The sequence below is a fragment of the Cyprinodon tularosa genome, unplaced genomic scaffold (assembly GCF_016077235.1).
Source record: "Cyprinodon tularosa strain WSP-4 unplaced genomic scaffold, ASM1607723v1 ctg239, whole genome shotgun sequence".
NCBI lineage: Eukaryota > Metazoa > Chordata > Actinopteri > Cyprinodontiformes > Cyprinodontidae > Cyprinodon > Cyprinodon tularosa.
This window is the reverse complement of record NW_024038892.1, coordinates 754,407-779,055: the sequence shown is the minus strand read 5'-3', so window position 1 is coordinate 779,055 and position 24,649 is coordinate 754,407. Positions and strand designations below refer to the sequence as shown.

The following is a 24,649-nucleotide window of genomic DNA, read 5'->3' as shown; positions in this document are numbered from 1 at the left end:
TCAGGATAGACAAATGATCAGTATTAATATAGAATATGTCTGATCAAATGTTCAATAATTTTACTAAACTCTGATCCAGAAGCTCATGGTTTTCTGGGAGATGTAGGCTGAGGAAAGGATTCATCCTCTCAGCCAAACTTAACTAATTTGGTAGAAAGGCTGAGCTGCTTTTAAAGGTAAAAGCTTTTGTTTGAATAAGATTACTGTTACATTTTACATCTGTTTTTATTTATTTATTTTACCCTGGTCTTTAATTATAATAACAAAAAAATAAATACTAACCTGTAATTTTTAATATTGACAGATGTGAAAGACTTATACCCTGATACATTTTTCAGCCGAATGGCACCACCATATTAGTATCTTTCTGTACAGTATCACATTCTTCAGGAATAAACTCAACTTTTGGAGCATGTGTGAAAAAATAAAAAAATTTCGACTGGAAAATAACAAAAACAACAAACATTTTACTATGTTTTTTTCTTATAATTTGCCTTAGACATAAATTTTCTTCCCTTGATGACTAAAAGAAGAAAGCTGAGGACAAAAAAGAATTTTTGAAGAATTTACAGGACTAGGTTTATGACGATCAGCTTCACTGTAAGATATGACGTTCCCTTAAAAAAAAAAAAAAAAAAAAAAAAAAACATGCACGTCATCTCCATGAGAATGAACAGCTCATGTACATTATGCATGTGAGTTTCCAGCATGTCTTTGAATTCACATAGCAATCTTGGATTATGATGCAGCAGGTTGCATTTCTCAGCCCAAAGATTTGACAGCTTTTTGTTTTTTTTTGACATGGCTTTATTTAGCTTTGAAGCTGCGACTCCGTGGCATGTTGTTTCACCATTCTGCTGCGACTTGAACCCAAAAGAATATCTATCCTAATAAATCTCTCAGATCAAATTCATAATCTTCCTGTTTTTTTGGGTGGGACATTTTTAGTCTCCCATGAAAACACTTTGAAGATTTATGAACCTATTAGGATAGATTGTAGGGACATGGCTTTCCCTGATTGACTTTTTCTTCGCCTCGCAGGCATGATCCTCTACAACGGCCAGAGAAAAACGACAGGAGCCGACTTCATTTCTCTAGGACTTGTTAGTGGACGCCTGGAGTTCAGGTCAGGCTTTGAATAAACGCTGCATAATGAGGGCTGCTGTGGATAAAAACAGTCATTCCAGAAATCCATCTGATGCTAGGTTTGATGTTGGCTCCGGCATGGCCACCATTCGTGACCCCAACCCCATTAAACTGGGAGAGTTTCACACGGTGGAGCTGCATCGTAACCTCACCCAGGGATCTATTATTGTGGACGGAGGGGAGCCCATCAGTGGAAAATCACAGGTAATTAACCATTAGACATTATCCTGAACTCTAAAAGTGTATTTAGTTAATTAAAAGCTTCTACTGCTAGAATTATTTCCGTCTTCTTGCGCAAAACAAACCCAAAAAGCTTTAGATTGTTTTGCATAGCTAGAAATAATATAGAAGTTTCCCATAGTGGAGCTGTTGTTCTTTAAGTAAAGGTGTAAACAAAACTCAGCCTTTAGAAGTTTTGGCTGGAAATTTTTTAAAACATAAAGTTAGAAATATATGAAATAAAAAAAATATTTACTGAAACAAATGTCTGAATAACTGTTTCTCCTCCTGTTTAAAAATAATGAGAAATAATTTTTGCTTTACTTAACCTCCATCTTGACATACATTGCATTGCAAAGCAGCACAGGACTTGCTTCTATTATCTTTATAAATATTAGTTAATGTGAGTATGATTAATATATTTTATTCTTGTAGAATATTAAGCTTCTTGAACTGGATCTGAGTCAAGAATGAGCAAAATGAGGTTTTATGACAATAACAAATCCTTTAAAAGAATTGACATCTTAATTTTTTTTTGCCATTGGCTTTTGTTAAATTTCAAAACAGCTGATTTATTCAACTACTTTGACTGAAAAACATTTTTAAAAAGCATGAATTATTTTTAATTATTTTATTACTTTTACTTTTCTTGAATGATATGAACATATTTTATTGATCTAATGCAAAAGTTTTATTTCTTAAAAGATGATATAGAAAGCGAAATTTTTTGTGATCGTAATTCACTCTGTTCCCTTTGGAGGGAGATCTATTTCTCCCTGAGAAAAATAAGCAAATGTTTATATAATGGAAGATGTTTGGAAAGGTCATCAGATGTTTGAGGAAAGGACAAAAGGTTTTCGACTGCTGTAGCGCCAAGCTGCACTTTATTTTGTTTGTAGACACATGGTTGCTTAAATGTAGATAAATAAACATTATTAGATCTGATGCAAAAAGGAAACAAAGCAATCACTACTAGATTCAGATGGTTTTTTTTTTATATATATATCAAGGACAGTTTCAATTTGCATAGATTTAATCAAATCTGAAGCTGTCCAATAAGAACATAAAAAAATCATGGTTAATTCATAGAAACAAAATACTGAATGGCAATAATTGTTATCAGAGTATAAACTATCATCATAACAAAGGACCTAATGCATGCAGTATTTAGCAGTCTAAGAAAGGAGTTAATAAACTGAGATTGTTGGACATATGAATATATTGAAAATGAATAAAATAAAATTTTGTGCAAAATTTATTGAACAAATAAAATAATCAAAACATTTTACAGTAATATCACAAACTGCATGTCTCATGATATATAGCTGCATTAATTTTAATTACGGCAGTGCTAAAGCATTGAAAGGGAATATTGAATCTTCCAGCGATAAAACTCTATGTAATCATTAATATTTAAAACAGGTAAAAGCTTAGAATGAACATTTAAGGAACACCACATGGGAGACTAGTTAAAGCTGTGCACCACTTAAAGTTGAATTTCTTCTACTTATCAGGGCAAGTTCCAGGGACTTGATCTGAATGAGGAGTTACATGTTGGTGGTTACCCCAACTACTCATCCATCGGAAAAACAGCTGGCATCAAGACCGGCTTTGTGGGTAAGACCTCACATTATTTACCTCCAAGAGGAACATCAGGTGGATTTTATTTAGCAGCTTGGATTTTCTGATTTTCCTTTCTGTTATTTTTTTTTTTTTTGTAGGCTGTATCCGTCAGCTGGTCATCCAAGGAGAGGAAGTAATCTTTAAGGAACTCGACCGTAGCTCTACTGGCGTGACAAACTGTCCCACCTGCAAAGATTATCCATGCCAAGTCAGTTTAAATCATCTATTTTCTCAGGACTGTATTGCTCTGTGCCTTTGTAAACTTTTTCCACTCTGTGTTTTTGCAGAATGGAGGAAGGTGTGAGGATTCAGATGCCAGCCTTTATACGTGCACCTGCCCCAAAGGATTCACAGGCAGCAACTGCCAGCATCACTCATCTTTGCACTGCCACTCAGGTGAATGTAAATCAACACTAGAGTCTCTATATAAATGTCAGCCATTAGTGTGCACCTTTAAAAGTTGAGGTTTAAACCTTAGATTAGAGTGATCCCTTCTGTTAGTAACATTTTACAATTGGTTCCTACAGAGGCCTGCGGACCTGATGCTACTTGCATCAACCGCCCGAACGGCCTGGGCTATGACTGCCGCTGCCATCTGGGCAAGTTTGGAGACAAATGCATGCAAGGTAAAAGAGGCAGCACACTTCGCTATTCATAACGACGCAAATACATCCATAAGCTCCATGCAATTTAGACTGTTAATGATTCACATTCCTCACTGAATGTTTTCAGGTGAGCTGGTGACCACTCCACTGTTTGACGGGGATGAGTCGTACATAGCTTACCCACCCCTGACTAATGTCCACGATGATCTGCGTGTGGAGCTGGAGTTCAAACCACTGAGAGGGAATGGTTTGATGTTCTTCTGCGGCGGTAAAAAAACCAAAGTGGAGGACTTTGTGGCTGTTTCTATGTTGGACGGGCACGTGGAGTTCAGATATGAACTTGGCACAGGTAAACAACACTGAGAGCTGAGAGCAAACAACACCCTGAAAAAATATGCATGTCCTTAAAATACTAAATTATGTAATTATTCTTTATATATTCTATATATATATATATATTTATATATATATATATATATATATATATATATATATTTTTTTTTTTTTTTTACCTCTTAACATCCACCTCATTTTGGTTAATCCTCGCCTATTTTCATTACCCAAATGGAAAAGCAAATAACTTAGGAACTGTAAGCCCAAATTACATGCAAAGCATTATTTGAAAGCCAACACCCTCTAGTTTCCTAATTTATAAATAAAATTGGGTGAGTAGAACACAGACCAACCTGCATCAGTTCTAACATGACTCTAAGTTGGGGTTTTTTTATTCTCTGAAATGATAGGTCTTTTTTGAACATCAGCAATAAAGACATTATTGAGAAAAGGCAGGTTTTATACGTATTATATTTGTTCTATATCATGTCAACCACAAATGCAGACATCTTCAGACCTCTAGCTATAACAGTTCCAGAGCTGTGGGGTATGGAACTATTGGTGTCAGCTTGGAGGTGCCGCAATGACTCCACCTGCTGGTAAAAAAAATTTACCTGCGGAATTTTATGCATTCTGAATTATTACCCCCACTTAAGGTTTTAAGAGGATATACAGAACATTCATCACAAGGTGCTCTGATTAGATTAGATCTAAATTAATCTTGAATTTCATTTTTATTGATAACTGTAGTAATTTCTTTCTTGTCAATGTTAAGATAGGCTAACATTAAAAACATGTCAAACCTGCAAACAAAAATGCTGTTAGAGGTTGCAAAGGATTTGAAACTTGGATGAAGGATTACCTTCCAGTCGATATTAATGTGTTAGAATGGCCAAGTCAAAGTACCTTATTCCAGTATAAACGCTTTTTTTTTTACACAATTATTCTGTTCACTACTTAATAAAATGAAGCTTTTTATTTTTTAGTAATTATTCTTAACAGTTTTTATTCTGTCTTGAATTCCAGGACAGGCCGTCCTTTTGAGTACTCAGCCAGTCTCTCTGGGTCAGTGGCACAGAGTTGTAGCCGAGAGAAACAAGAGGGCTGGCCATCTGAGAGTGGACCAGGGCCCAGTGCAAAGGAGGATGTCTCCAGGAAAAGCCCAGGGCCTTAATATCCATACTTCCATGTATCTGGGAGGGGTGCCGAGTATGGACATCCTGCCCAAACCCGCAAATGTTACACGGATGTTTGATGGTTGCATAGGAGAGGTAAGGAGTCTCTGTACAGAGGGTTGCTGCCCGCTCTTATGGCTGTGGAAGCTCAGCCAAGTTTCTTCCTCGCCTTTAGGTTTCCATCAACAACAAGAAGGTGGACTTGTCCTACAGCTTCACAGAGAGCAAATCAATTAGCAGATGTGTGGACAACAGTCCCTGTGACCACCGACCCTGCCTGAATGGTGGGGAATGCATAGCCAGTGCAGAATATGAGTACCAGTGTTTCTGCAAAGATGGATTTGAAGGTCAGTGTTTTATTACATACCGCATGTCTGATCTGCTCAGGAGTCACAGTTTTTTCCTTCTTTTAAATTAGATTGTTTTTACAACCAGTGTTGTGTGAGATAATATAACTCTATTTATTACATCCTAAAGATATGTAAAATAAATGTAACATGAGGCCATCTTTAATTGTAGGGGCATAATGTTTGTAAGTTTAGAAACCTTGAGATCGATTAGTGCCAGGAAAAGTTTCCAATTTAACATTAATCTGTTTTTCAAAAAAAAAAAATAATAATATATATATATATATATATTACTTTAACACAATTGTTTCACATTAGATCACATTAGAAAGGTCGGACATAAAGCAAAAAATGTTTCAATTGATCACATCTTCCTAACCTTCCAAAATGAAATATTTATACAAATACTTAATAATAAATGTACTAAAAATAATGGTTTCACAATTAATCTCTCTTTTGTGTCTGAATTGTTCTATTCAATTATAAATAAGGACCTTTTATTGAAAAAAAAAACAACCCAAATCTTAAGGAAGAGTGACCCTCAACAATACTCTTTGTTGAGGGCTGATTTCTCCTACGGTTAAAGAACTAACCAGTTACATGATACAATAACCAAAGCAATGAAAACACAAAAAATATAAGGAAAATATGCTTTTAAAGTATTTTTTTTCTTCAATTTTCTTTCTTCTAGCATTCTAATACAGTTAGATACAGTTAGACTGGGGGGGTCCAGGATGCTCTAGTATATTCTAATGTGCATTTTTGTATCCTTTCCTCAGCTAAAATATAAAATTATGATTATATATTTATTTTTCTTAAGATCCTTTATGCATCTATAACAGGGTTTTAAATGTTGATTGAATCAAGTTATGACCTTATTACGAAACTGAACATGACTTGACCTTTCACCTCTGACGCTCCCTTGTTTGTGACCCTGCAGGTGAACGTTGTGAGTTGCAGAAGTCTGTGTGCCTAAGGAACATCGACTGTAAAAATGGAGGCATCTGTTTAGACGGCAACTGTAAATGCCAAGTTGGGTACGGCGGACTCTTCTGTGAGGAAAGTAAGTATTAAAATAATAATGGATGTTATTGCATGTTTTTAATGATTTCCTAAAAGCGGCCAACTTATCAGAGAGAACAGACGCTTCTCCATATGCAAGCACATATGTCGATCTATAAATCTTCATTCTGTGAATGGAGTTAATAATCATCAAAGAACGAAAGGCCAAGGCAGAAACATACAGCCCATATGGTCCAAATTGAACCTGCCTAATATCCGATTGCTTTAAGAAAACTCCCAGCCCTGAAAAGGATGCTGGGGGAGAAAACCCTAAATGGCTCCACGTGTCTTTCTTCTCCACTCTCATGGCTGTATCCTGCACACACAGGCCAGGTCCTCACCCTCCCCGAGGCCCAGCGGAGGTCAGAAACCAGCGAGGCAAATGGTACAGTATATCAGTAATTAGTCTGCCTGAAAAGACCAACTAACAGGGCCCCGGCTTCGGGTTGAGGGGCCCAGCATCCCAACAAAGCTCAAAATCAACTGTTGTCTTTCTTAACACACGCGTCTGAAGACAGAAAAAAAGTATGCATCTTTTCTGCCTTTAAAAGCATGAATAGGGGAACATTGAATGTGAAATAGTACGGTGAGGCAGACTCTGACAGTAAACAGTCTTTTGTCAGTTTCCTACAGTAAAAGTCTGAAACAGGGAATTTTGTCTGTGTCTGGAAGATGCCTTTACTCACAAGCCTTGCTGCTTTAAAAACTGCCTGCATAACGAACATGAAACAAAATACTTGTTCATTTTAAAGCTCTCAAAGTTACTTCTGTCTTCTTCATGTGGAAACTTTTGCACTAAAGCTACTAACCACTTCAACTGTTATTAGGGAAAAAATGTTGCTTGGGTGCATTTTTTTTCTGTACTTGCAAATATCTGTATAAAATGTGGGTCTATACTCCACAGCTTTGGCCAATGGTTTCGAGACGGACCAACTTTACTGAAGGATACTTGACACCCTACATTCATGAGAATTTGCCTCAATGAACATATTTAATTAAAAGCACCTGAAAACTACTCTGCACATGCATTTTTTATGAACTATGGATGCAGATTCAACACCACTATAATATGAATCCATGCTCCTTCTCTGCTCTCCTGGTTTGTCTGAAGAATCTATGGGAGCATAAAAAGCATAAGAATGAACTCATTAAACAACCAAAATGGAGAATAATGTTTATTTGCGTGTGTTTTAAATAAAACGAAAGTTACGTATGTAACTACGGTTCTATGAATCCCGGATGACCGCCAGAGGGCGGTGCTGAAAGCACTGAATGTTCCCTTCGGGCATGCGCAGTTCGAGTAATTATACCAACAGAGTCACACCTGTGACACCGGATGACCACTCAGAAGCTATATAGCCTGGTGTCATCCTTTGCTCTGCTCCTACAGAATCTTCTCGCAAAAGCAAGGATTCTGAGTGACAGAGAAGCTCTGGCGGTCATCCGGGATTCATAGAACCGTAGTTACATACGTAACTTTCGTTCTATTTCATCCCTACTGACCGCCAGAGGGCGGTGCTGAAAGCACTGAATGACTAATGCCAACGATGTCACAAGGAATCCTGAGCACATACCTCACAGAGGAGGCCCAGCAGAACCTTGTAAAAGGACCTGACCCAGGGGATGAGGGGCAGCCACATTGACACTGTAGAACCTGGTGAAGGTGGTTGGGGAAGCCCATGAAGCAGCAGCACATATAGCTTCCAGCGGAACCCCTCTTAAAGCAGCCCAGGAAGCGGTGACGCTCCTGGTGGAATGTGCTCTCACACCGACTGGCAGGGAGCAGTGACCTGCAGCGTAGGCGTGGCAGATGACACTCACAATCCAATGGGACAGACGCTGTTTAGAAAGAGGACAGCTTAACCTTGGACCCCCATAGCATAGGAAAAGCTGGTCCGAGCGTCTCAGATTGGCGGTGGCTGCAATGTATGCCTCCAACGCTCTTACTGGGCACAACAACTCAGACTCATTCTCAGTTGTACCAGATTGAGGCTGAAACCGAGCGAGCCGCAATGGCTGGTTACGGTGAAAAGGAGACAACACCTTAGGCACAAACGCAGTATTAGGCCACAGGGTAACACCAGAGCCATCTGGATTCCACCTGATACACCTAGGGCTGACAGAAAGAGCATGTAGCTCGCTGACCCTCTTTGCTGAGACGATAGCCATCAGGAAAGCAGTCTTGCAGGAAAGCCACTTGAGTTCTGCTTGTGCCAAAGGCTCGAATGGAGGGTGGCACAGAGCTGTGAGAACCAATGGCAGATCCCAATCTGGGGCTCGTGGGGCTGGCCGCTGGCACAACCTACGAGCACCACGCAGAAAAAGTGAAACCAGTTCATGGCGCCCCACTGTACGGTTGTCAACAGTTCGGTGAAGACATGAAATTGCTGCAACATACACTTTAAGGGTCGAAGGAGAGCGGCCCTTATCAAGGAGAGACTGGAGGAACTCCAAAATAGTGGGCACCGAGCAGGAAAGCGGGTTCTCATTGTGGGCAGAGCACCACTGAGAAAAGAGGCGCCATCTGTTAGCATACTGCAGCCGAGTGGAGGAAGCCCTAGCACTCAATACGGTGTGTCTCACGGTGTCTGAACACCCAGTCAGCCTCCCAGGGGCCATGCCCACAGCTGGAGACGTTGAGGGTTGGGGTGCCATATCTGTCCCCCCAACTGAGACAGCAGATCCCTCCTTGCTGGAAGACGCCATGGAGTACTGTAAATGGTAAATGGTAAATGGCATGTACTTATATAGCGCCTTTATTCAAGTTAGGAGACTTGACCAAAGCGCTTTACACTACATTCATTCACCCATTCACGCACACACTCACACACTGATGGTGGCAAGCTACATTGTAGCCACAGCTGCCCTGGGGCTCACTGACAGAAGCGAGGCTGCCGTACACTGGCGCCACCGGGCCCTCTGACCACCATCAGTAGACAATGCAGGTGAAGTGTCTTGCCCAAGGACACAACGACAATGAAAGTCGGAGTCGGGGCTTGAACCGTCAACCCTTCGATTACAGGGCAAACTCCCACATCCAACGCCACTGTCGCCCCACTACTATGACACAGACTCCAAAGCAGCGGGAACCACGGCCGCGCTGGCCAGAACGGAGCTACCAGCAACACTCTGTGGCCCTGCTCGAGAACCCTCCGTAGAGTCGGCCAAATCAGTGAGAGGGGTGGAAAGGCATACAGGAGACCCTGCGGCCATGGATGAGCCAGTGCATCCTGGTCCAGTGCGCCCGCCATCCCGGTTAGGGAATACCATAGGGGGCAATGGGTCGACTCCTCTGTGGCGAACAGATCTACCTCTGCCTGCCCAAAGAGGTTCCAGATTATGCGCACTACGTCGCGGTGAAGAGACCACTCTCCCGGAGCAGGTGCCTGGCGGGATAGAGAGTCCGCAACCTGGTTCTGCCATCCTGGCAGATACGCTGCGCGCAGGGTACACAGACGGGGAAACGCCCATTCCAGGAGATCCCTCGACACCTTCAAGAGACGTGCTGACCTGGTGCCACCTTGGTGGTTTATATGATAAACAACAGAGGTGTTGTCTGTCCGAATCAGCACGTGCCTTCCCTCTAGGTGGGGCAGAAGGCACCTGAGGGCCATGTGCACAGCCCGCAGCTCCAGCACATTTATGTGTTCGGTGCGCTCCCTTGGGTCCCAGAGACCCCGAACAGCTCTGTGTTGCCACACGGCACCCCAGCCCATGAGGCTGGCATCCGTGGTGACCACCTCCCTTCGACACACTACTAGCCCCATTGGAACACCACTGGACAAAAGGGTCCCGTCTCGCCAAGGAGCTAGGGCATGGAGGCAGCTCCTGGTCACCATTAGCCTGCGATGCCTGTGCAGCCTGGCGTCTAGGCGAAAGCTGTTGAGCCATCGCTGCAAAGGACGCAGAAGGAGCAGCCCTAAGGGCACGACACGAGTGACTGATGTCAGTTTGCCCAGCATTCGCAGGAAGGTGATGTAGGGAAACTCCCTGCCCAGTCTGAATCGACGGACAAGCTGGAGTATGTCGTCCACCCTGTGAACAGATGGACGGGCCATCATGGTAGCAGAGTCCAGATGCATCCCAAGAAAGGTGGTTGTCTGAGATGGAACCAGACAACTCTTTGCCAAGTTGACTTTGAGGCCTAACATTGACACATGAAGTAGAAGCTGGGACGTATCCCGAGAGGCAGCTAGCTGAGAGGGAGCACAAAGAAGCCAATCGTCCAGGTATGGCAGAATCCTGACTCCGGAGGCCTGTAGAGGAGAGAGGGCTGCTTTCACGCATCGAGTAAACACCCTCGGGGAAAGGGAGAGCCCGAATGGGAGCACCCGGAATTGCCAATGGCGCCCCAGATAGGCGAACCTGAGAAAACGGCGATGTTCTGCCGCAATAGGCACGTGAAAGTAGGCGTCTGTCAGATCTACTGATGTAAACCAATCTCCCGCCACAATGGTCTGAAGGACCTCTGTTATGGTGAGCATGTGGAAGAGAAGGACCTTCAGGTACCGATTCAGTCCCCTTAGATCTAAAACGGGGCGAAAACCGCCGGTCTTCTTGGCCACAAGGAAGTATGTGGAGTAGTAGCCTCTGGGTTGCTGCAGAGGATCTACAGACTCGATTGCCCCCTTGCCCAGGAGGGCGGAAAGCTCCTGGTCTAGTGCCTGAGATTTCACCGGGTCTGTGATGACAGTCATCTTGACCCGGTGTGAGAGGGGGGGCCGCCGTCGGAACTGGAGCCTGTAGCCATTGGTTAAGGTGGCAACCACCCATGGATCTACGGCATGAGCAGCCCAGAAATTCAGCTGCTGATGGGAAAAATGTCCGACGGCTGGCCCGGTGGCATCATCTTCTATCCCCACGGCCCCTGGGGGCTCTGGGGGGAGGGCGTCCAGGATTTGAGGCCCGGGTCTGTCTAACAGGGCGGCAGACTGGCTCACGAAAGTCCCTTCTCGGTCTCTGCCGCACATCATGGGGATAGGAACCAACAGGTCTGCCACCGGTCTGAGGTCGTGGCTGAACGCTGGGGGTAGTGGCAGGGCGGCCCGAACGCTGGGGAAAGGCAGATATGCTCCTGCGAAGGCCGGAAAGCTGCTGGCTAGTCTGACGTGCCTGAGCAGTCCGTTCCAGCGCCTCCAAGGCAGCTGATCCAAACAGCTCCCCTGGTACAACCGGGACACCCCTGAGGGTCCTACGGCATGCTTCAGTCAGAGGAGACTGTGCCAACCAGACCTGTCTACGAGCTTGGACAAGGAAAGACATGACCCGTCCAAGCTCTCTGGTCATCAGCGCGAAGGCCTGCAGCGCTGCGTCACTATAACCAATCGCCGCACTTGCACCACCAGTGTCCTGAACAGATGCAGACAGGGCAAACATGAGGTGTGCCAGGGAATTGCCAAGGCGGCCAGCACGCGCTCCTGCATTGTACGCCTTACAGAGGAGGTCATCTGTAACCCGACATTGAGTCCGCGGGCACCGGACATCAGGACGCAGGGCTTCATCTGGTGACACAATCAGTGAAGCAACAGCTGGTTCAATTGCTGGCATACGGTCCAGGCCGGCCTTCACTGACTCATGCATGGCAGCTAATACACGACCATCCGAGGAGAGACGCGACAGCGCTCTCGGTTCCCGCCAACAGGCGTGTAACTCCTTCAGGTACTCCTCTGATGGAGGTACAGAAAAAGGAGTAGGAGCCCTTCCACGTCTGAAAAAAGCACTGCCAGAGCTGGATGCCTCTCCTTGTGGGAGTTCCAGCTGCAGCTGCTTCAGGGCCATAGACATGACCTCCCGCATGGAACCGTCACCGGCCTCTCCAACCGCACTCTGAGATGAAAATGAACCAGCCTCAGAGGCTTGAGATGACCCTGCCTCCTCCTCATCTCTAAAATGAGAAGCGGAAGCAGCCAGAGAGATAACGTCATCCTCTACAACCAGCTCGGGCATTGGTGGGGAAGAGAGCCCAACCACTGGGAGCGAGGGATCAGATTGCCGTGTCTGCAACAAGGACTTCATCTCTGCCAGCTCTGCTGACAACTGCTCCACCCTTGTGGACAGGCCCTGGTCAGGTTTGGCCCGCTTCCTCCGGGGGAGGGGCACAGATGCTGTGGTCCCACCACGGCGCTTAGAACGCTTGGGGGGAACCACCTGCCCAGAGGGCGGAAGGTCCGAGCCCTCCTGGGGGCACAACTGGGCCAACCGGGCCACCCTCACTGCATGGGGCATAAAGCTGCAGTTCATACAGGGGTTCTCAGACAGCGCCTCCAAAAGGTGCTCATGTCCAAGGCAGGTAGGGCACAGGTCGTGGCCATCCTCTGCCTGCAGGGCAGCCCCACAATCTATGCAGCTGTGAGAGCCATCCATGTCGACGGCCGACAAGACTTAAAGAACAGAAAGTAATCGAAAATCGGGAGAGGGGGCGCAAACGCAGCCGTCACCAATTACAGCAGAGAAACGAAAGAGGCTGCGAGCACAAGGCAGCCGATACTGGGAGAGGGGGCGAGAACCGCTACCGTCACCAGGTATAAAACCAATAAACCAAAAAAGCTAACAACGTTAGCTGTATGGAAACTTAAGTTGGAAGTAGGAGCGAACAACGCTGCCGTCACCAATTATAGCGGATAAAACAAGAGAGGCTGCGGACACAAGGCGGCCGATACCGGGAGAGGGGGCGAGAACCGCTACCGTCACCAGGTATAAAAGCAATAAACAAAAAAAAAAGCTAACAACGTTAGCTGTATGGCAACTTAAGTAGGGAGTGGGAGCGATAAACGCTGCCGTCACCAATTAAGAGAGCAGACCAACGAAAAGGCTGCAAAAAAGGTTGATATTGGGAGAGGGGGCGAAAACGCTGCTGTCACCATTTATAATTAAGCAGACCGATGAAGAAGGCTGCAAACAAACCAAAAAAGGCTAAAAACGTTAGCCGTCTCCAACTTCGGCAACGAAGTAGACCACACTTGGTTGGGAGAGGGGGCGAAAACCGCGGCCGTCAGTAATTATAGCAGCGCAGACCGGTGAAAAAAAGGATGCAAAAGTAGGGAATATACTGGGAGAGGGGGCGAAAACCGCTGCCGTCACCAGGTATAACACCAACAAACTAAAGAAGCTAACTACGTTAGCCGTATATAACTTCGGCAGTGAAGTTACTCACACTGGGAGTAGGGGCGAAAACGCTGCCGTCACCAGTTCGGAACAAAACAGCACGAAGCTGTAGGTAAAAAGCTAAAGTCGTGAGCCGGGAGAGGGGGCGCGGACGCTACCATCACCAGCAAACAACTCACTTACCTTCCGTAATCTTCCGAATCGACCCGTTGCAGCCCTGGGAGGGCGGAGAATAACCGCAACTCCGGTCAAGAGACAGGGGCTTCAGACAACGGGGAAGTTAGCGAACCGCTTGCGAGAAGAAAAAAGGAGCAGAGCAAAGGATGACACCAGGCTATATAGCTTCTGAGTGGTCATCCGGTGTCACAGGTGTGACTCTGTTGGTATAATTACTCGAACTGCGCATGCCCGAAGGGAACATTCAGTGCTTTCAGCACCGCCCTCTGGCGGTCAGTAGGGATGAAATAGAACTGCTGGTGTGTGTAATTACTATGCATTATAACTTTTGGCAGAATTATGACCTCATGGTGGATGCCATTCTCTGTCCATAACAGCGAGGCAAGCCCATAAATAAACTGTCTCAGGATGCTTCAGTGTTTTCATGACCCATTCAGGACTTATACTGTATGGCAGTGTTTGCATTTGCTAACTGGACAGTACTTTTTCTATATGCCCTTAACGATCTAAAGTGGTCAACAAAGAGATAATAATATTAACTCAGTCCTTCTGGCAGAATATTGACTTAGTATCTTCTTCCTAAACCGTTAAAAACATTAGGTCTGCATCCATAGGTCTCCAGCTCACTGCAGAAACACTTTGTTCGCATCAACAGCAGCAGATCAGAGAGGTTGCTATTGAAAATGAAAGAAAGAAAAATAATTTCAAGCGGTCTTACCTCTTAAAGCAGCAACTCTACTCTTGTCATCTAATCAAAAACAACAGCCAGATCTTTGGGATTGCTAAACCTACATCCTAGACCAGGGGGTCACTGATGGGGCACTTATGGGCACCAGGGGGGCCATCAAGACCACAAGTGGTGCTCTCAGTATTTTCTGAAAACTGAACAACTCACCAGTGGGCTAAATTTGAAATCTGATTTTATTCTATTTCTCTTTTTTATTCATTTATGGAACATTTGATCGTATTAATCATATAATATTTAAGCATTAAGCTAACCCCTCCCGTTCCTGTGACTGAGTGCAATAAAGTAGCTCTAAGTCTTAAACAGGTTGGTGACACCTTTCCTAGAATTTTTTTAAATTGCTACAACAGAAAGTTTAGCTAAAGCTAAGTGTAAGACAAACAAGGTTTCCGTCAGTATAAAATCTTGTAGCCAAGTGATAAATACTTAGTGAGAGGTCTAAGATGCTATGAACGCTTATGAATTGTGATCATATGCTGGTTTTTACTATCTGTATCATGCAGCTTTTTTACACAGTATCTGGAATTAGATTTTGCATCTAAACTTAAACTGAGGATTGTTATTGAATGACTTAAATGGCTTTGATTGTAACTTATTAAAAAAGAAATACCTTCCTACCTACTCTGTTACTAAAATGTACTTAAACTCTAAATCTACCTCCAAATGTACTATAAAATATTAACAAAATGAAAAAAATCATTTAAGTCTCTATTTGTATTAGGTATAATATGTAATTTGTGTTCTAAAAAGTGGCACAGTTTGAACCTAAGTATTATTAACACAGACAGTTCTCAATGTAAAGGGATTTCTACTGTATGTTTGGCTTTAAACGTTGAATCTATCAAAACCAACCAAAACTTTGAATTCTCTTTTCTTTCTCCACAAGAGGGAGTAAGAACCATTGTAATGGATTAAGCATTGACTTACATTATTTTTTCCACCTTTTTGTTTTTTTGTAGATTCCCCCCATGAGTACGCAGCACGTTTCCAAAATGACGGCTACATTGAAATTCCTAAATCAGTTCTCCCAAGAGGGTAACTTTATTTCAGCTTATTTCTGCACGCTTTCTTTTATAATGTAAGTTTTTTTTTGCATATGATTTAATTTCTTATCGTTGTCTAATCTGTTATAGTGTCAACAAAGAGACAATAGAAATGGAAATTAACACCAGCTCCTCCGAGGGCCTGATCCTGTGGCAGGGAGTGGTAAGTTCTGACCAGTATGACCATTCTCATAGAATCTCCACAGCCTCTAACATATCCTATAAAACAAAAAAACAAAAAAAACCCTGCACTGTTAATCACCATGGCTAACTCGTTAACAATGTTAATCTCACGTTGATTTTATTTTTCATAACTTTTTTTGTCAGTTTTCTTTGCTTCACTGCTGAAATGTTTGCATTCTGTTTTATTTTTCTATGAATATCATTCTGTCATCATCGTAATGTGAAATCTGTACTGCTGCTGACATTGTTGGGCATGCTGGCTGAGATCAATAGCTCTGTCTTACACCACTAAATACATGCATGTGCTTCTATTAACTCGCCCTCCATTTCCCTCAGGAGACCAAAGGTGCACGAAATTTGCGAAAGGTGCATGCTATCAAAAAGGTATCCACTCAAACACAAGACATGTCGTGGTTTTTATAGTTATGTGTTATAGACTTACCTCTAGAGGTACAATATTATTCCATATTTTGTCATATTACAACCATAAAAATCTTAATTTATTGGGATTTTATACTTTAGACCAACACAAAGTTGTACTGTAGAAGGTGCATGTCGCTGTCAAAATATCTGTATTCTATGGAGGACCAACTCTGCCATATTTAAAAATAAATACATAAATAAATAAATGCTCAATAAATAAATAAGCGTACAATTTATTGCCCCCAAAAATACAACAAACAAATAAATGTAGGTAGAAGTTAAATTATACAGTGAGACGTAAATGTATATTCTCTTTTTAATTAGCTTCTTTATTTATTTGCCTTGGTAATAATTGTCTTATTTATTTATTGTCCGTTATATTCTTCAACTTTGTTTATTTATTACTTATTCTTTTTCTTTGAATTGAGACATATTGAGACAATTAGCAAAATATGTATCATTGTTCTCACAGAACATGGAGGATTTTATTCAGCTGTGGGGTTTTAACAAAATGTTAGGTACTGTGTCAGATGAAGGACAACTACAATTTAACAAGCTCTATATTTAATGATTTTTTTTAGCTGACACTTGTTTTTACCTTAGTGATTTTTAACTAACTCTGTTTTACATCAATAAATGATTCTATTGTTTGAATTGTTTAGATAAAATGTTGTTAAAATCCCAAAAAATCTTTTAGCTGAGATCTGGAAAAGAGATAACTGTAGGAGAATATAGAGAACTTGCACAATGCTCATTGTGAGGCAGAAGAGAAGAGAAACAGGAGAGAAATTTGAGAAGAATGGGGAAAACCATCTGGTCTTGGTCAGTGCTTATGATACTATACAATTGGTACTTATGCTGGATGAAAAAGAAAAACTGCAGATCACATTTCTTGAAAAATGGTGGCTGCAGCATTCTGATTTTCTCTTTCTTTGCCCAACAGGAAAGATAGTCGGAGTAGATAGAAAATTTGAACTAAATGAAGCAGAATAAAATGTTTACTTCACTTTACTTTATTACTTCATTCCTTCACAGCTGTGCATTACCCCAAAAATACCCCCAAGATATGTTCAAGTTTGAGGTTGTAAAATGACAAATTATGGAAAGTTTTAGGATCTCTAAATACTTTTGTTGAACTTTTAATTTGCACTTCAGGTTAGAAAGTATGTATAAATGAGGACTGGGTGGATTTGTGGATTTTTTTTTTTTCTTTTTTTTTTTTTTTTTAGCTAATATTGTTTTTCATGACAGATTTTGCGTCACATTGAACTTTGGTTGGAATATCCCCCAAACAGATTGCATCATGCTTCTTCAGTGCAGCCCCAAATGTGGAAAGTTACTATAAGTCAGGGGCCAGAAGTTCATGGTACTGAATAAGTACACAAATTATCTTCTACTCAAATTACACTTTTGTTTTTAGGTACCTGGAGAAAATGGTAGAGGAAAAGATTTCATCAGCCTGGGTCTAGAGGACGGACACCTGGTTTTCAGGTGATTCTGCACCTTTATCCTCTTGCCCTGTTGACCTCTAACTGATATATTTAAAAAAACACTTTATGTCCACTGCTGATTTACACGATTGATGACTATTTTTTATGATGTCTAGTTACCAGCTGGGCAGTGGAGAAGGGAGAATAAGATCAACAAAAGCCATCCATGATGGAAAGTGGCACAAGATCACAGCAGTCAGGTTGGTTTTCAGTTTCAATGGATGTTCCTGGAGGAAAAATGTTAGTTCCACAACATCTAAGAAAAAGTATTTTAACAAGTAGGAAGAAAAGCCGAAAAACTAAAGTTGGTTCATTTCTTTTTAATGTTTATTACTGTGTCCCACTTCTCCAAATTTACGCCCTTCTAACCTGCTCACTTGAAGCAAATGCGTACTTTACAAAGGGGTTTAAGGTTTAGTGTCTGTATCTGGATAGGGCCTTATTATCATAACCTCCTTTTAACAAAATAATTTTCTCATCATGAGTTTCATGCTTAGATAAAGCTGTGTTTTTCCACCCTATTTTTTTGGTATTAACTCTGTGTTTCTCATTCCTCTCAGAGTTGGAAAAAATGGTTCTGTGCGAATTGATGGAGGAGAGACCCAGCATGGAAAGTCTAAAGGGGAAAGCCTCATGGTTAACACCAAGGGCAACATATACCTGGGTGAGCAAACCTGCCATTATTCATTCACAGGTTCACCAATATGGATGTTTTGTTCTTCACATGTCAATGTCATAATGGGCTTTGAAAATCAGACCCACATGCAGAGAACCACTCAGAGACCAAGGGTAAAAATTTAACAGGTTTATTGTAGGTTTGCAAACACTGATGGAGATGAAACTCTGTGGGGAAACAATGCTGGAACTCAGTGGACTGGTGAACCAGAACCAGAAACTCTAAAGGGGAGATCACAGTGATCAGTTCAGGGACAGTGGGAAAATAGACTGAGGTTGAATATTGCTGGAGAGGCACTCACTTTGGGGGGGGGGGCTCTTGGTTTATCCTTGGATCCAGACTGTGGGGGTTTAATCCAGAGAAGAGGGAACTTGTTGGACAGCGGACAGGCAGACATACGTTGGACCCAGAGGAGTAAAGGAGTGGACTATCACTTGGTTTTCCAGGAGTGGACTTGAACGGATCATGTGGAGGTTTTCCCCTTGCTCAGTGAGACTCAGTAAATCCTTCCAGGGGTAGAAGGTCCAGGCTTATCCAGTTACACAGGAAGTCTTCCTGCCGAAGAACAAAGACAAAAAGCAAGTTCAGACTCAGAGAAACAATGCCACGGTTAGACTGCTAATCTCAGTTTAGCTAGAGTACCCAATACTGGCAAACGCTCTGGTGTTGAGTTGTGACAGCCCGCTGCTCAAGTACTCCTCTGGTAATGACCCAACAAGCCGCAGATGTGCAGGGAGGTCCAACGAGGACAGGGCACCGCCTGGTGGTGGAGAGAGGAAAACACAAAAAACAACCCACACAAACTGGAATCCTAACAGTCAATATGTCAGAACAACATTTCACAAAGTTATTTTTCATTATATTTTGGCCATGATGGTTTTGTTTCCTATTTTTCTGTCACGTTTTTAGGAATCTTAAAGTGAGTTGTCTACTGACAGACTTATCCATGCTTATAACAAAAAAATCTATATTATTTTGAGAGCCATGGATCTTGCGCCCTTTAATAAAAGTTTAATTAAATCTGTTTCAGGGAGGCCATTTTTAAAGGTGTCTTTCGTAGGTAAGAGGTGTCCCTATGTACTTCTAAAGCTCTGTTTTATGCCCGTTGTCTTGCACAGGTGGGGCCCCAGACATGGCTGCCATGACAGGAGGAAAGTTTTCCACAGGAATAACAGGTTGCATTCGGAACCTGACGCTGACGAACACTCAGTCAGAAGCCCAGCAAACCCAGGCGATCGATTTGCAGCCTTACATTTCCCACAGCGTCGATGTTCAGCCCTGCTACTCATAGACATACATGTGATTTCACACACAGCAAGACTCCCTCAGAAAGACTTAACACCCTGAGACAAACTCGGTGCTTTGCTGCTACCAAAAAGCAAAATAAAAGAAAACAAAACACATCTGATGCTTTTCTTTATGTGAAGCAAAACCAAAAACAAAAAAAAAACGGTTTTAAAAATATTAACAAGTCTTCTCTGCCTCAGTGTTGTAATCAGAATGAAGGACTGATAAAGGATAAATAGTAAGGGTTTCATACTTGCAGCAGTACTTTTAGCCAGCAGAAGATTAATAGTAAAGCTTATTAGCTCTTCTAAGATGGGTCAGATCCTATGGAGATGAAGATATTTTGACAGCACTGATTTATTTTTAATTTATATACAAATATATAATATTTGTGGGGAAAAACATACAAACTAACATTACAACTGCTTTATCTTTCCTAGATTTTTTTTTTTTTTTCTGGGTTCCTATACTGTGTGTGTCAGTGGCTTTTTGTAGGCCTAACTCTACTGTTACTTGAAAATATGTAGGCCTTTTTATTTTTCTTTTTTTTCCTTCACTTCTGTAGAGAAAGCTTTATCTGCGAGCATGCTTGGCAAACTGTTGGGAGACGAGCACACATGGTCACCGTCACAGGCAACTCCAGTTCACAACTCAGGCTGCCAAATACAATCAAATAACCGTTACAAGTTTGACTGATTATTTCTTTTTTTATTATCACCATTTTTCACTTTTATTGAATTCACACTACCTTTTTTTTATGTCTTCTTTTTCTGTGCTTTTTTGTTTTTATAAATAAAACTCGGTGCTAATTTTCAGACCTGAAGATGCAAAAGTGTGCGTCTGTCATGTGTAGAGTATTTTTTTTCTAGTGATTCGGCTTTATTTGTGGCTTAAAAGATTTTAGTTGTTGACTTTTTATTTTTTTTTAACAATATGCATGGAATTTGACATCGAACCACGATGCGGCATGGTTTGTTGCTACCACTTCTGTGATTGAGTAGATCTCAAAGCAAATTAAAAAAACTAAAATAAAGGTGTATTTTATTTTTTATGTGTGGTTGTTGAATAGTTGATTTTATGTGTTTAGCTATCTGCCAGTCAGGTAGATAATCATGTCAGACTCAAAGACAAAATGGTTTTAACTTTTCCTAATCTACTTTAAGCCAGGTGGGAGTATGTGTCAGTTTTCATATCCAGAACCGGATGCCTCAGGTTTTTGACCTAAAGTAGCTTTAGATTTAACATGGAAAACTAAAGTTCTATGAAGGTTCTATGGTTTATTTTATCTGCAGAAATAGATTCATCTACAGCAGCTCACAGCTGGATTCATGTTTGGTCAGAGGAAACTTCCTGCAGGGGGCTGTGATCTGTAGGGTAGCTCTGATAAGCATGCTCGCAACTTTTTTTTGTTTGTTTTTTTCCAGTCACATGGAAAACCATATTGACACAATAATTTTTGGTTTGGTAAATCTTTTTTTTTTTATTGTCTGTTAGCTGAAACTTTTTGTTTTGATAATCCTAAAATGAGCATCTTTTCACTTCAGTTTATTTATTTCATTAAATTTGCTCTACTTTCATGCTTTTTTTTCACTTGCTTTCATTGATTGATTATTTGATATTGTTGATACCCCCTGCAACATTTAATGACATCGTTTCAAAATGCCCAGAAACAGCATAGCTTCTTCCTCATCAAGTGGATGAAAATGGTCTTAGTGTTTAACAGAAAAAAAAAGAGTCTTAGGTTTTAAATGCATTAAATCACAAAACTGGTGAAGAAATAAAAGCAAAAGTGTCTGACTTTAAACCGGATTATCACTTAAAATGCAAATCAATGCATATTTGTCAAGAAAACTTCCTGTTTTTTTTTTTCCCTTCTGTTTGTATTTGTATTTCAGCATTATTACTGTTGAAAGATCCAGTTGGATCTTATTTAGGTTGGTTTTCTTTACTTAAAAAAAAAAACAGAATTCTGACTTGACGAAGTTACCGGAAAGCAATCTTGATGTGATTATGATCTGAATGTTTCAGAACCCATGTTGGGAACCCTCTCCCGTTCCCTTTCTGTTTCCTAAATAAAAAAAAATTTCATGTGTTATTTGTGATCTTGTGAGATTTCCTCTATTTACACCACATTACTGTGTTAGGCTTTTTATAATAACCTTAGTTTTCTAAGTTACTCAGATCAATTTCACCACTAGCTATTATTTATTCATTTTATTGGATTAAAATCCAGCTAATTGCATTGGATGTCTGATAGTCTCCATTTTATACTGAATGTTTAAACAGAAGAGACTCACGGAAAACGATTTAAGGTTTAAACCTTTAATAAGTAAATTCTCCATCTCTCTTCATATCCATTTATTTTCCTCATCCTCTACTAGCCATTAAACATAACTTCTTATCTTTTCACTCTTTACTAACCACTTCTCATAACTTATTATAATTTCTCAGCTTTCAGCCTTTCCTCTTGATCTCTAATTTCATCCTGCTTATTTTTCTCATTCTCATATTTCAGTTTTTCTTCCACTGGTCAACCAACCAAATTTAGTTTATTTTCTATTTTTTATTATATTCTTACAATCATTTCTCCCTTATTTATGCTTTTCCTGCAGACTCATTTCAAAACAAAGCAGAAGGTGGAAGCTGCTTGCGCCTAAATGTCAAAACGGTTGAGAAACAGTTGCCATAGTAAAATCTTACTGGACTTGGTTTTTAAAGGCAACACATTGTGCTGCCAAATCATATAAGATAAAGCTTGAATCCAGCAATGAAATAAAATATAATATTTAATTATTTTTAAACTCAAACTAGCTAATGCTCTGTTAAATTAAAATCGTAACGTTCTTCAAGAAGCCAATTGGCTGCTTCCACCTTCCTAATGTACCTATGAAGATAATCTTCCCACCTCTCAATAATATCAATGTTATCACTAATGACTTGATCAGCTTTATACTATTCTTATCACTGCTTTACAGCGAGGATCTTGTATTTCCCATGGAGGCACTTGAATCTGATGCTTCACTTCCTGTTCACCTCTACTTGACCCTTGCAAGGAGAGAAGTTTTAATGGAAGGTAATGGTTGAAGGGTCAAAGTTTTACACAGTGGAGCTCCTTTGGCTCACTGCGGAAATATAACAAACAAGGAGAAGAGATCAGAACCAACAACGTAGATGATAAGAAAGTTCAATGCAGTCATGTTGAAAGTAAAGAATGAGTGAAGGAGTAGTAAATGGAGCCCTCTAAAAGTGTTAAAGAAATAAAAAGAAAAATGTAAGTGGAGCAAAAGTCAGAGAAGTGAACAAACTCTAAACAAAAAGTCACAAAGAAAGATGTGATTAGCCTTACAGTGGTGATCAAATTTGAGGAAGTGCGCTTTCCGAGAAAGTAGTTAATTTAACACGTGATGTAGTGTCAAACCTTTTATAGCTCCATCTCTAAGATATTTTAAATATGATCATGTAGTTGCAATGTTTCTCTCACAGAAGCAGATCCACCCTACTGACAGCGGTGAACATCCAGGGAACAGACATTGAGATAGTGGACTCTTATAAGTACCTAGGTGTCCATCTGAATAACAAACAGGACTGGAGTCACAACACTGTGAAAGGTCAGAGCAGACTTCCTGCTGAGGAGTCTGAGGTCTTTGGAGTGCAGGGGGTGCTCCTAAATACCTTCTATGACTCTGTTGTGGCGTCAACCATCTTCCATGGAGCTCTCTGTTGGAGCATTGGCTTATCTGTAGCTGAGAGAAAGCAGCTGGATAAGTTGATCAGGAAGGCCAACTCTGTGATTGGCTGTCCTCTGGACTCAGTGCAGGAGGCAGTTTTAGATTTTAGCCCTGTAACACCAAAATATAGTATATAGTTTTTGTTGATAAAAAAAGGATATCATCATATTCAGACATGAATAGTGAACAGAAAATCCATATTAAAACACAGAGAAATGCCAGATGTATCGCAAATTACACCTAGAACATCTCTAATTTTAATAATCCAAAATTTATATTTTTTTCCCATTTGCCAGAATGTTTTATGGTGGCTAGTTTAGAAAAATTAAAACAATCTGACAATTATTGCATTTTTTAGGCTTTACAGGCTAAAAATAAGGACAAAACAAACATTTAATTAAGAGGAAGTATGGATTTTCTTCTTTGTCATTTCATGTAAAAAGTAAACATAAACTTGTCAAGCAAAAAACAATAATTAGAGTTCTAAAAAAAAACATATTTGGGGCTCTTTAAAGTTTTTCTGTTGTGACTATTCAATTCTAATGTTCTTAATAAAAATCTGCTAAAGTGTCTTAGAATGTTATTTGTTAATATAGAGGTCAGTCTAATGACCTTACTATGCTTTATATTATTACATTTATTTGAAGGAAAAATACAAAATAAAAGTTATTCTGCTCAGAGAAACATTCTGAAATAAAATCTGTTGGACTTTTGCTTAATTATAGTAGCAAACATGTCTTCATGGTTTACTTTTTTAATAAAACCAGTTTAATATTTACTGCAAACACAATGGTTTTTAGACAAATTGTTGATAAAAACATAATAATTTAAGACATATTGTTAACAAGTGCAGTAAATTTCCAGAGTCCAGCAGTGTGGAAGTTAATGCAAACAAAACAGGGACTTCTGTTTAAACTGTCAGCACCAGCAGTGACGCATTCATTCATGGACTAGCAGCCATATGTAGGACAAACTAAACAATAGCTTCTCAAGATAGTTTAACTTTAAAGCTTTAAAAAGTTAATAATTAAAGCATAAAAAAGCAGCAGCTTTAGGGTTTGCTGTTTTTTATGTACATCAGTTTTATCTTATACAGAGCAAAACAAATATTTAAAGGATCTTTGAATAGGTTTATTATCACAGAAAGTTCAGGTGACAGAGTCAATTTTAAGGGAAGAGTTTTAAAGTTTGTAATTTGTATCACTTAAGCAACAACTCAAGCTTTATATCCATGCAAATAAAATAAGTTGTCCACAAAGCATACTAATCTGCATTGATTTAAT

General features: G+C 40.8%; 1 protein-coding gene across 14 annotated transcripts in view; it reads left to right on the top strand.

The window, feature by feature from the left end:
* hspg2 (heparan sulfate proteoglycan 2) overlaps positions 1 to 21,733 on the top strand; it is a 187,726-nt gene extending 165,993 nt beyond the window's left edge. For 13 of the 14 annotated variants that reach the window (XM_038287348.1, XM_038287355.1, XM_038287354.1 and 10 more), the window contains 18 exons: positions 1,042 to 1,126; positions 1,206 to 1,350; positions 2,880 to 2,982; positions 3,087 to 3,196; positions 3,276 to 3,384; positions 3,516 to 3,614; positions 3,721 to 3,942; positions 4,953 to 5,197; positions 5,277 to 5,448; positions 6,389 to 6,511; positions 6,839 to 6,895; positions 15,496 to 15,571; positions 15,670 to 15,742; positions 16,099 to 16,146; positions 17,606 to 17,676; positions 17,792 to 17,875; positions 18,236 to 18,339; positions 19,470 to 21,733. In XM_038287348.1, the coding sequence (XP_038143276.1) occupies positions 1,042 to 1,126; positions 1,206 to 1,350; positions 2,880 to 2,982; positions 3,087 to 3,196; positions 3,276 to 3,384; positions 3,516 to 3,614; positions 3,721 to 3,942; positions 4,953 to 5,197; positions 5,277 to 5,448; positions 6,389 to 6,511; positions 6,839 to 6,895; positions 15,496 to 15,571; positions 15,670 to 15,742; positions 16,099 to 16,146; positions 17,606 to 17,676; positions 17,792 to 17,875; positions 18,236 to 18,339; positions 19,470 to 19,642 (2,099 nt within the window). In that variant the 3' untranslated portion in view covers positions 19,643 to 21,733. The remainder of the gene's footprint in view (positions 1 to 1,041; positions 1,127 to 1,205; positions 1,351 to 2,879; positions 2,983 to 3,086; positions 3,197 to 3,275; positions 3,385 to 3,515; positions 3,615 to 3,720; positions 3,943 to 4,952; positions 5,198 to 5,276; positions 5,449 to 6,388; positions 6,512 to 6,838; positions 6,896 to 15,495; positions 15,572 to 15,669; positions 15,743 to 16,098; positions 16,147 to 17,605; positions 17,677 to 17,791; positions 17,876 to 18,235; positions 18,340 to 19,469) is intronic. The other variant, XM_038287362.1, reaches the window with a different exon arrangement.
* Positions 21,734 to 24,649: the final 2,916 nt, after the last annotated feature.